The sequence below is a fragment of the Lolium rigidum genome, chromosome 4, assembly GCF_022539505.1.
Source record: "Lolium rigidum isolate FL_2022 chromosome 4, APGP_CSIRO_Lrig_0.1, whole genome shotgun sequence".
Lineage (NCBI taxonomy): Eukaryota > Viridiplantae > Streptophyta > Magnoliopsida > Poales > Poaceae > Lolium > Lolium rigidum.
Window position 1 is genome coordinate 250,193,083 of NC_061511.1, and position 11,994 is coordinate 250,205,076.

Genomic DNA, 11,994 nt, shown 5'->3' on the forward strand with positions numbered 1-11,994 from the left:
GGACTCGCATATGTTTCTGTTGTACCACTCTGAGAGATGTAATATGAGTGGAACGGTGTTTCACTTGTGTTATGTCAACGACTTGTGTACTACACCATGCAGTGGTACGCTGGGTCACCACAGACTTGGGGTGGCGGCGGCTAGGGTTCGCCCGTCGCCCGCGCGCGGGGGGGGGGGAGCGAGCGAACGGTTCGGGGCCGAGTCTGACGTGACGTATGTTGTTAATCGTTGCTGCGAGTATCTGATTGCTTCAACGAGGGTTTTTGTATTCCTTTCCTTTTCTTCTTTTTCTTTTGATTTCTGGTTGTGTGCGTCCTTGATGTCCACCCTTGATCAAGTCGTTATGTTGTTGCATAGGTTGTTTGTTGGTATCCACATGTAATTAAAATAGTGATGTCAGCAATGACGTGCAAGATTCTACATGTATTTGCATGTGCTCTTTTTTTTGGACAATCAATACCATATATATACTTGTAGTAGCAAATAATATATGGTAGATATGCATGAGATGTCTCTAGGGATTAAAAACAAACTCTAGAAGAAACAAGCGAATTTTTTAGGACTTCAAACTATTTCTTCTACTAGGACATAAAATTTTGGGTTTCCCACTCTTCCTGCCGCCGACGAGGCCAACCAGAGGAGGGATAATCGACCTATGGAGGAGGCAGCCTAGGTTTTTTTTGTGTGGAGGGGGTGCTAGGTTTATGTTCTCAGTTTCAGGGCTAGATAGATAAGAAAAGAAAAAAATGTGTTATTTGCATGTGCCCTTCGTGCAAGAAGAAAACTTCACTAGAAGCCGCCGCTCTACTTTAGAAATGTGATTGTCCCATGCACGAGATATCCTCTGCATGTTTATGTTGTCCGATTCACTCTGTTCCATGTTTAAGATCTATGCTGCAATAATTATTTAGTTTCATTAAATTTCAAAAATGTGAAAGAATTAGCACGCAACAAAACCTAATGATTTGTTTGGTGCACAAGAGATCCTGTGCACGAACAAATCGCCAATCTCCCCAGCCTAGATTACCAGTCTTGCCATGTGGCCATGTGGGGAGTAAATGACAAAAACTACAACAATTGAGGCAGTCGTGTCACCGAACTACCAAAAAGTGTTCGTTTTGTCACATAACTACCACTATTGGGGTATGTCTGCGACGCGGAGCACTGATTTTCTAATTTGCAGGTCTTAATCCAGTTTCTAACAGCTGGGACCGACTGTCAGATCCTATGTGGCAAAAATAAATGATTTGTTTCTGGTAATTTTATAGAAGACCCCCCAATATCCCTTTCCCAAAAGCAATCAGGTCCAAATGAAAGTCTTCCTCGTGCTCTCCCGCCACTGCTCTGCATCCGCGAGCTTGGGGGTCAGGTGCGTACGGTCGGGCGCAGGGAGAGGAGCCGAGCGTGGGAGGAGCCGCTGAGGCGCAGGTCCGGGCGTCGTGGTCGGACGCGGGCGGCCGAGGCGACGGGGACGCGGCCGTGGTTGGTGCTGCCGCATCACCATTGCTGCTGCGCTTTGCTGCTCACGCACGCTCCTGCTGCGCGCATGCCTGCTGTTGCTTGGCCGCTGCCATGCGCTGCACGCCCGACACGACTTGGCCTAGCTCGATGCTTGCTTCCCAGCTTGCTCGAGCGCAGCGGCTGCTGCTTTGCTACTGCTGCCGTAGCAGCTTGGTCTGCGCCTCTGCCTGGCTCGCCCATTTACTGTCCTCACCCCCTGGCCGCGTCCGGCGATCGTGGCCGTCGCGCCTGCCGCCGCGCGCTTGGCCGTGCTCGGCCGCCGCCCCACTGCGGCGCGCCAGACCACACCGCCGTGCCCCCGACTGCCGCGTGCCTGGCCATGCTCGGCCGCCACCCACGCAGCAGCAGCAGCACACCCACGCCGCGTCGCCCCGCGTGTTCTCTCCGATTCGTGCAAGCCAGGAGGCCGGGAATCGACCGCCCCGACCCCTTCTTCCCCGCCGTGACCGAAGCAATTCGTGGTCGATTCGGTCGCTGCGCACCCCCTTCAAGCTTCCCGTCGCGTCCATCCGCTACAGGGTGAGCACAAGGTCCTCCTGGACCCCTCCATTCCCTCCCTCTCGCCCTGCAGCACGTCTGCGCCGTGCACCTCCGAGCGCCGCCGCGGTTGCGCGTCGCCGGTCACGCTCCGCCGTCGATGGCCGCGAACTCAGCACGTGTGAGCGTCCTCCTGGTGCAACGAGCAGCAGCCTCCTGTCGCACCGGAGACGGCCTCGTGCGCGCGGACGGTGCACCGGCGGCCTAGCTCGGGTGGGGCGTTGTGCAGAGGAAGGAGAAGACCCTCTCCGTTTTTTTATTGGGAATTTCTATTTTTATTTTTTTTATGTGGGGAAATGGATCTGTGCGACACCAAAATATATCCTGAGGTTATATTTGCAAAATTCACCTGCCACGTAGTCCTTACAGGTGGGCCCAAATAGTCAGAAAATGGTTTAACATGTCTAAATAATGAAATCAGTGCTCCGCGTCATAGACATGCCCCAATAGTGGTAATCATGTGACAAAACGAACACATTTGGTAGTTTCGTGTCACCTTTGGCACAATTGTCTCCCATGTGGGTGGAGACGGGAAAAGGCCTAGGTCATCCTAAAACCCTTGGAGCTGTGAAGCTAGTGGCGTCCGTTGGATTCATGATGGAGATTCACACTTCGTGAGTACTGTGTGCTCGTGGCGACACCTGTCCGACTGTCGCTGTTTTGGTTCGCAGTTATATCTCCGCGCGCGCGCGCGCTCGCACCTCCTCCACCCAAGCCCAACAACCCACTGACACAGATGGCGGCGGTCGCGACCCTCCTCTGCGGTACCGCTGTCGCCGCCGGCCAGCAGCGGCTCCGCCGACGCGCTGCTCCGTCACTCAATGCCGGCGGCGCCCACGTCTCGTACGGCGCCCACCTCGTCCGCCGGGGGCAGCTCCGCCCGGCGCTATTCCCCGCTCCTTCCTTCGGCGACCTGTCTTCGCCTGCCCCGGCGAGCGGGCGCCTCCTCCGGACGCCGGCTTCCGCCTCCTCGTCCGACTCCGCGGGGTTAGTGTCTCCCGCAGCTCGGCACTTCCGCACTCCACACTGCGGATTCGCCAAAGGAGCAAGCTCCTTTTTTTCCCCTTCTCTTGTGCTGCAACGTGCGCAAAATATTTGTTCGTTAAAGCTTCTAGAATTTCAGATCTACACCAAGTTACTGTAGATCACATTTTCATCTTCGAGTTTGTAAGTTTCGAATAGAGGAAGTAAACTGCCCCTTTCTTTTTTTCTTTCTTTCTGAATGCCGAGTAAGAGCACATGTACAGCAGCACAGGTCCACAGACACGCACTCACATACGCCTACTGTAAACCAGATATACGTGGAGTTTCAACATTAATTTTATGCCAAGAATAAATATATGTGGTATGTTTCCTAACAAATCTCAAATGGTCTTGTACTTGGCATTTCTTAAAAGCTCAAAGAACACGATCGTCCTTGGTAGCATCAGAGCTTTGAGATGATTCTGTTACCCTAATGTAACTTATTGTGATTATTACTATAATTCTTGTCATTCCTAACACAACGTATTGTGGTTACTTACAGGCAAGCAAATCCGGTCGGTTTTGTGCAGAAGTACCCGGCTCTTGTCACGGGTTTCTTCTTCTTCATGTGGTATGCTCGCTAACCTCGCCTACAAGTCCTACATATATATCCAGTTATGCACAAGATGCCAGTGTGCGTTGTGGTGTCTGGGGATGGGAGGTGATTCATTTTAGGAGAAGATGGTGGTGGCCCCGGCCTATGCATCGATAAATACACATGGCTACTTATGGGGAGGGAGGGGTAAAAAGAAAAATCTTATAGGAGAGTACTCAGCAATCGGCATTTTCTGTATTCTTCTCTGACCTTTCAAGCTTGGTTGCCCTAAAATATCCAGATGTTTCTCGTGATCCAAATATGCGATGTAGCTAGAATTATATTTTCCCCAAAGAATGCTAATTGAAGAATCAATTTACAATGTCGCTCTACAGTCCATAGTAGTCTAATGATTGCCATTTTGATATAATTTGTAGGTATTTCCTGAATGTGATATTTAACATCCTCAACAAGAAGATCTTTGACTACTTCCCGTATCCATAGTACGTGCCCAAATTCTCTTTCATGCTAAGATCATTTTTTATATCATCTGAAACTTGTATGATTTCGTATAGCTTCGTGTCGGTGACCCATCTCTCGGTAGGAGTCTTATACTGCCTTATCAGCTGGAGCACCGGTCTCCTAAAGCGCGCGGTATTCTCACCACACCCTGGCTCATGCTTCATTGTTTTCAATGAAAACTAATGAGCAGCATTTCTCATAATTATATTTATGAAAACATGAAAATTGGTTCATTTATGTCTTTAGGGGTTATTATGTCTCTTTTCTGAAAGAGCCACAGTTACTTGTAACAATTCATTGGTATGCATAATTCTTATGTTTGGCAAACGATTTTGGTTCTCGATAGATATATATATATACACTATTGAAAGAAGCCAATCAAATCAAACATTTACAGAAAGCACTCGAGCTGTACCACATTTTTTGTGTGTCTTATCTGTTTGCAATAAACTTATGTTCCATGCTACCTGATCTCTTACATTAGAGTGACTTTCTGAAATTTTCCAGAATTTGCAAACATTGACATGGGTTTCTAAAGAATTAAGCTAAATTACATAAAAAAATATAGATATACTTCTATGTCGAAAAAAATGTATATATTTATGTGAATCGTCTATTGTTTCTCCTTATGTTCATTTTATGTTAATGACATTATTTCTGGACGGAAGTAATAAAACCAAACACTGTTGTACTCTTGTAGCCAATCAATTCAACGATTCTGAAGCTGCTGTTGCCAGTTGCAGTTTGCCATGCCATTGGTCACGTAACAAGCACCGTGTCTTTTGCTGCTGTATCTGTCTCATTTGCCCACACTGTTAAAGGTGCTGCAACCATATTCTGTTTTTGCTAAGTCCTTTCGGCCCTCTGTTTATTGTGCTGAGATTTCTAGCTTTTTAATTATACTTTTATATCACTTAAAAAAATGCAATGCAGCTCTCGAGCCATTCTTCAATGCGGCTGCGTCGCAGTTTATCCTCGGCCAGCAAGTTCCATTTACATTGTGGTTATCTCTAGCTCCAGTTGTGATAGGTAATTTCTGGTTATTACACCTTTTTCCAGCTATTGTGCATCACTTAGGTTTTTTTTCTCCACAGTATTTTCTTCATCAATATTGATATCGTATAGTATTCACATGACAGTTTCAGCTCCCCATGATTATAGTTGTTTGATCTACATAGGACAAGAGGAAATAGATGTTATAGAACACATAAGTACCCATGTGGTTGAGGTGCCAGCGTTATAGATTATCCTTGTCGTTTTGATGTGTGATAATGTAGGGGGTTGGTTAGGTTCATAAAGTGTGACTAGCAAGATTGTTAAGATGAGGGCTATATGAACTACGCAGGATAGTTTCTGGTTTGCCAGGATTTGGATTGTAGAATCATGTTAGGATTTCTCCTTGAAAATCATGATTTTATTATGAGATTTGGACCAGGATTAACTGCTCTAAACTAATCAGGTGTATCAATCGCATCTCTCACTGAACTCTCCTTCAACTGGACTGGTTTCATCAATGCAATGATTTCTAATATCTCCTTCACCTACCGTAGCATTTACTCCAAGAAAGCTATGGTTTGTGTCTTGGCTCTAATGTTTTCACCTATTTTCCCTTCTTCGCGAATTCATATTTCATAACTTCTTTTCTTGTAATTTCTGTTTTTTTGTCCCAGACTGACATGGATAGCACCAATTTGTATGCCTACATCTCTATAATTGCTCTCATTGTCTGCATTCCTCCAGCAATTATTGTAAGTCTATAATTACCATTAAACTTTACTAAATAGTATTTCTTCAATGAACTTTATTTAGTCCTATGTCATGCCTGACTTTTTCACTCCATAAAGGAATACAAATCTTCTATGCTTTGACTAACATACTATCGCAAGCCAAGCATAATGTCTCAAAACTAGATCCACTTCAGACAAACAGCAGTAAGTTCTGGAAAGGAAAACTTACCTGCAAAAGATGAAACACAACATGAGAAAGAACAACATACAAAATGATTGAAACGAAAAAGGAAAGAGACTCTGCAACTTCTTAATATGAACAATCCTGCATCCTCACTTTGAATATTATTTGCAAAAATAAGTTGCACTTTTTAACTCTGACCTCTAGCATAAGTTCACTTTTCAACCTTGAATTCTAAAACCTCTTGAATGCAACCATGCACCATAGAAATCGTCCACTTTTCACCCTCGTTGATTTCACAAGTGGATTTGACGGACATGAATGCCAGTTGCCACCTGTCCTCACTGCCATGTCACGCCGCGTCATCAAATTTCATTTTCTTAATCATTTTTTAAAAGAACATTTCTAGTTTTTTGTTTCTTTTTTATCCAGGTTGCTTAGTTTGTCTTGGATTATTTGTTTGTGTAGTGTTTGTCTGATTCAGGTAGCGACATGGCAATAACGTGGAGGACATGTGGCATCCACATCACTGAAAACCTGTTGTGAAACCACCCAAGGTGAAAGTGGACTATTTGTTGGGAAATTAGTACACAGTTAATGTTATCTGAAAATTGCAGTGAAACAAAGTATAATTCAGCACCACTTGTGTACTACCACAAAGTACGTTGCTCATCATGGAAGGAAACATATGGAGCATGAACTAGTTCAGCCTGAAGGCCTGAACCTAGGACTATAGGACAAATCCTGAGTGCTTTCAGCATACAACTATGACAAAAGTACTACGGAGTAGCTGATTTTGGACAAGCATACAAGTACTAGGTGCTCTCAGACCCAAAAATGCAGTAGCAATATCAACACACATGGACACCAAATTTCAGGTGGAAGCCCCCCAAATTAGGGTAAAAACCACGATACAAGTACTAGGTGCTCTCAGACCCAAAAATGCAGTAGCAATATCAACACACATAGACACCAAATTTCAGGTGGAAGCCCCCCAAATTAGGGTAAAACCCACGTGCTGATGCCACCCAAATCTTTTTCCACTGTTATCAAATGTGGAATATAACAAATTCTTCTGTACATAGCACTGGAGGTTCTCATACATCAAATTTCATAATCTTGGATATCAAAATAAGATTTGGTGCTTCAAGAGCTAGGGATTGGAACAATCTCACCAAAGATGGTGGAACTAGAACTTGAAAGAGACAAGCTGGTGGGTCTAAACTTCACAACCTTGGGAGGAACTCCCTTTGCTTGATGTCAAGCTTCTTCCTAAAACTTCCACTGATTACCTTCTAACTTTGTTTTGTTTTCTTCTCCAATGGAGGCTAACCTGGAATTTTCGTCACTTCTTCCAGTGGCTGCTGGACTGGAGGCTTAACAACCTTCTTCCTTCATGTGCAAAGTCCAAAGTGCAACCCTGCATAACCTTAATGGGCGGTGTTCTCTTGCACATGTTTGGGCTGCCCAAAAGGCTACTCTCCTCACATACCACATGGGGAGGATATCCCAACACTATTTAGTAGTTGTGGTTGCAACTCAAGCAGTGTTTGAGTTAAGGATTTGAAAGTGAACTTTTGCTAAACTTTAACATTGAATACTGGGCATTCTCTATCTGCAGAAACATACTTGACTACTAGGAGACGGGCATTCACTCCATTGTTAGGATTTGCAACACTGCAATTAATGTCACAAGTTCCTGTTGTTTTATGTGTGGACATGGCTGCTTGCAATTCTTGTACGTAATTATGTACAATTCATAATACTGCAATTAATGTCACAAGTTTTTGTTCACATGATGCTTCTGTGACTGTGTGACTAACCTGATTCTTGGATATAATTTCCTATTCATGAACTACTTTTACTGACGATTCCGCGTGTTGAACATTGATTGTCATAAATTTATTTATCACCGTCTTAACTTGCAGATTGAAGGACCTCAACTAATGCAGCATGGATTTAAAGATGCAATTGCCAAAGTTGGATTGACGAAGTTAGTTTCTAATGTTTTCTTGGCGGGCTTGTTCTATCACCTTTATAATCAGGTATAAAGTTTAACGTCATATCTCATAGCGTTAATCAGTATCAAAGACAATCATCATACCTATGGCAGTGTATGAGGAGGATAGCGCACCAGGACTTCTTTTAGTTGTTCCAGATTGTGCCAGTTCTGATGATAGTTTTGTTATTTTGTCATTTTGTTGTTATAATTTGGTGCTATAACAATTATGGACATGCAGGTTGCAACAAACACATTGCAGCGAGTGGCCCCTCTAACACATGCCGTCGGTAACGTGTTAAAACGTGTCTTCGTCATTGGCTTCTCAATCATCGTTTTTGGTATGTCAACGAATTCTTTTGTTTCTTAATGATCAGCATGATGTTTCTCTTCAGCTTTTATAAATGGTGTACACCGTCTCATAACACGTGGTTTATTGTTGACCAGGTAACAAAATCAGCACACAGACCGGAATTGGCACTTGTATTGCTATTTCTGGTGTTGCCCTCTACTCCGTTATCAAGGCTAAAATTGAGGAGGAGAAAAAGGTATCTTTATCCTCATTAGATCTTGTAGATCAGAATTATTAGATTGTGTTGCATAATTGTACTATTCCTCAGTACTTCTCTTACTTTTGCTGGAACATGAAACTGCCTCCTAGCTTTGTAGTGGAATGTGAGCCAGGGATTAGAAAGTAGTATCCTCATCATAAGTTAAGCAAGACTTATTTCAGCTCAGCTTAATATACTTTTAGAGAACTACAGAAAGACTAAGCTCTTGTCTCCTTACGAAGTCAACTGTAAGGTCTGTTGCTGAACACCTGTGCTAGTCAGACATAAGCCCATAAGCTTGTACATTGCATCGTTACAGAACAGAAGTAACAACACAATCCTTTTCTATATTTCATGGTAGAAAAACATGTAGTAATGAAAATAAGAAACGCCTGAAGCAAAACTGACAAGTGGAAAAACCAAATAACCTGATACGTTAGATTATAACAGAAGATGCCCTAGTTTCAATGTAGCCAAAGGAGCTTCTCATTGTCTGACATATCCGAGTATTAAGTATAAAACAGAGAACTCTTTTACCCAAAAGTTCTCCTAGTATCATCTTTCCAGATTTAGAGCTAAGCATCTCTTGAAGGGTCATTCTGGCAAACAAACATATGCCTACCATACAAAGCTCGACATATTTTAACGTTGCTTTGGTAAAAATTGTATGAAAATGCATTGTGTAATGCACACCTAGCTTGGTATGTTCATAATCCTTGTTTATTTGATGAAACTCTGTTGCGATGTGTTAGTTCCAACAGATATAAACCACCAAGCTTTTTCTTCATCTAGTTTTGTGATTAAATGCAGCAGACAAAGAGTGCATAAGGAGTTGAGTGATGCGGCTATGGCTGGATGGTTATTTTGATCATCTATATACCACGGCCAAAGAAGAAACTTCCAAGATGGACAAGAATCTAAGTTTCTTCTAAGTTTTGCATACTAGTTCGGCACTGAAAAATAGACTCCTGAATGCTGATGGCCAAGATCAGTTATTTCAAACATTTCCGAAGAAAACTCAATCCGTAGAGCACCTTTAGTGAGGATATGTTCATTTTAATAGCTACTCTATTTCCTGTATTCTGCTGACTTCATGGTGCTGGTGAGATTTAGTACCATTATGCATTGCCAAAATTTTCTTTGTCAGATTCTTACTTGGAAGAAAAGTGATAAGAATTTTGTGGCAGTAAATGTGGTGAAATGACCAACTTTTTTTTAATCAAAATGTGCGATCACAACCTGTAGTTCTTTCAAAAGCTGGGTTTTTTTTAACATGGAAATGAACTTTAATTACCCAAAGTGCACAGCAACATCGTTGGCAACTAAATCAGATAAAATGTTTGGGGCAAAATCAGCCCAACCAACACACTCCTCCTCAGCCTGCGATCCATACTTTGCCAGAGCATGAGCAACCTTACTTTGCCAGAGCATGAACAACCTTATTACAATTCGACGATAATGCTTAAAGCTAAAACATAAAAAAAAAGCAACACACATACTCCTTCACGCAGTAGGATACCAATCTCGGCTGCTTGAATTGAGTGCACATACCAGGATTTGCGAATCAGATTCAAACACCACACTATTAAGACCGAGTGCAGCATGCCAGACATGCCTCGGTTTCAGCTTGGAGCGCAGAACGCAGGTGTCTCAGTTTACCTGTTGCTGCAGCGACACACTCACCACTTTTATCTCGTGCTACAAAACCCCACGGCCCGATCTCGTCAGCTCCTAAAATGTTGTGTCAACGTTAACTTTCACCTGATCCGGCCCGGGTTTCTTCCACTCTTCTCGAACTTCAAGTACTGGGGGTGCAACCGAAGGCTCACCCATGACCTGATCATACTGCGCCTGTTGAAACTCCCTCACATGCTTCTGAATAATGTGACGAACTTCAGAAAACTGGGTTTTGAACAACATCATCGTTTTCAAAGTGCAATTTTGATCACTTTCTATTGTAATATATTGATGAAACGAGTTTTGTTAATATTATGAAAATGTCCAACTTAAATCTATTCACATAACTTCCATTAATCCGTAAGAGACGAATGTGTGCCTGCTATCTTTGTAATTAGGTTGATCAACATAGTGACTAATGGCATCATCTGACCGAGAACTAAATTAATTATTATTTGATTGAGAATTAGTCACACCTAGCAACCTTCGGCAAGATAGGAGATGGAATTATCCGCCAGACTCATGCAAGAGTTATATCGGTAACACCAACTATGAAAAACGTACATATTTACATATATGCGATATATAGCAACGGGTGGCCATTTGTACTTCAACAGATTTAAGCTAATTTTTATTTGACGGAGAATTAGCAAAAGAGAGTATTAACTTAATTCTTTAGTCAGGTGAAGTTATCGGAATTTAGCTGCAACCTATGTTGCAACTCATAACTAGCAGAAATTATGAAGCAATGTGATGATTCCGAGTCAGGCGACATTATCAAATCCTACCAGCAACATGAGTCTCAGTAGCATCTCATTATTAGCACAAATCACGAAGCAATCCAACGGTCTGGAGTCATCTTTCTCGGTTACAACCCTATGTTCAAGTGAAAAAATCTCAGGTGCAATTCATGGTTAGCATGAATCACAATCTTTAGAAGTCGACTAGAAACTAATTCTAGGTAGACGGAGAATTTGCATAACTGATAAACATATAGCACCACCAGTGTAATCTGAAACAAACACATTTTGCCACAAGGTGTGCGCGCGCAAACCAATCAAACGGGCTCGGTTTCAGATGGCACGCCGACGGTGAGCTCAGCGACGACAGCGCGGCAAATGGGGCACGTCGAGTGGGAGCGGAGCCACATGTCAATGCAATCCGCGTGAAATATATGCTTGCACGCCGGCAGCCGCTGGACCAGCTCGCCGACCTGCACGAGGCCCAGGCATATCACACACTGCGCCCACCCTGACCCAGCCCCGGCGTCGCCACCACCACCCTCCCTCTTGTACGCGAACGCCGGAAGAAGCCTTGACACGGCTGGGTCCAAATGATCCAAGCCACCATGGCTGCTCCGGCTAGCGAGACGAACGCCGATGACAGCCGTGGCACGCCTCAGGTCTGCACGGCGGCGGCGGCGGGCGGAGAGGTAGCCGAACGAGAGAGCCACGGCCAAAGCGGTGACCGCCAAGGCCCAGATGAGGCCGACTGTGAGGTAGATGACGACGAAGGAGAAGAATATGGCGAAGGTCAGGAACACCACCACGCTGTGGTGCCCGTCGTCGTACGGAGAAGCTTCGGGAGCACCGTGGCGGTAAGAGAGCCCGTCGAAGAACATGGTGGTGGGCAAAGAGCTGCTAGGGGCTCGCTGACCTTGCAATGCCGTACAAGCTGGTCTCACGGATAAAACGATCGAATTTGTAGTATAGGCCGTACAT

General features: G+C 44.1%; 1 protein-coding gene across 3 annotated transcripts; it reads left to right on the forward strand.

The window, feature by feature from the left end:
• Positions 1-2,781: 2,781 nt before the first annotated feature.
• On the forward strand, positions 2,782-9,787 carry LOC124707485 (triose phosphate/phosphate translocator, chloroplastic-like). 3 transcript variants are annotated; one of them, XM_047239141.1, is made up of 12 exons: positions 2,782-3,045; positions 3,584-3,652; positions 4,054-4,119; positions 4,192-4,270; positions 4,839-4,959; positions 5,072-5,167; positions 5,598-5,710; positions 5,809-5,886; positions 7,975-8,091; positions 8,287-8,386; positions 8,493-8,593; positions 9,407-9,787. In XM_047239141.1, the coding sequence occupies exons 1-12, from the start codon at positions 2,795-2,797 to the stop codon at positions 9,422-9,424; spliced, it is 1,209 nt and encodes a 402-aa protein (XP_047095097.1). In that variant the 5' UTR covers positions 2,782-2,794; the 3' UTR covers positions 9,425-9,787. The 3 variants fall into 3 exon arrangements, 2 of the variants coding, with proteins under 2 accessions (XP_047095097.1, XP_047095098.1); XM_047239142.1 differs by having other exon boundaries at positions 9,410-9,787; XR_007004876.1 differs by lacking the exons at positions 8,287-8,386; positions 8,493-8,593; positions 9,407-9,787 and adding an exon at positions 7,405-7,784 and having other exon boundaries at positions 7,975-8,085.
• Positions 9,788-11,994: the final 2,207 nt, after the last annotated feature.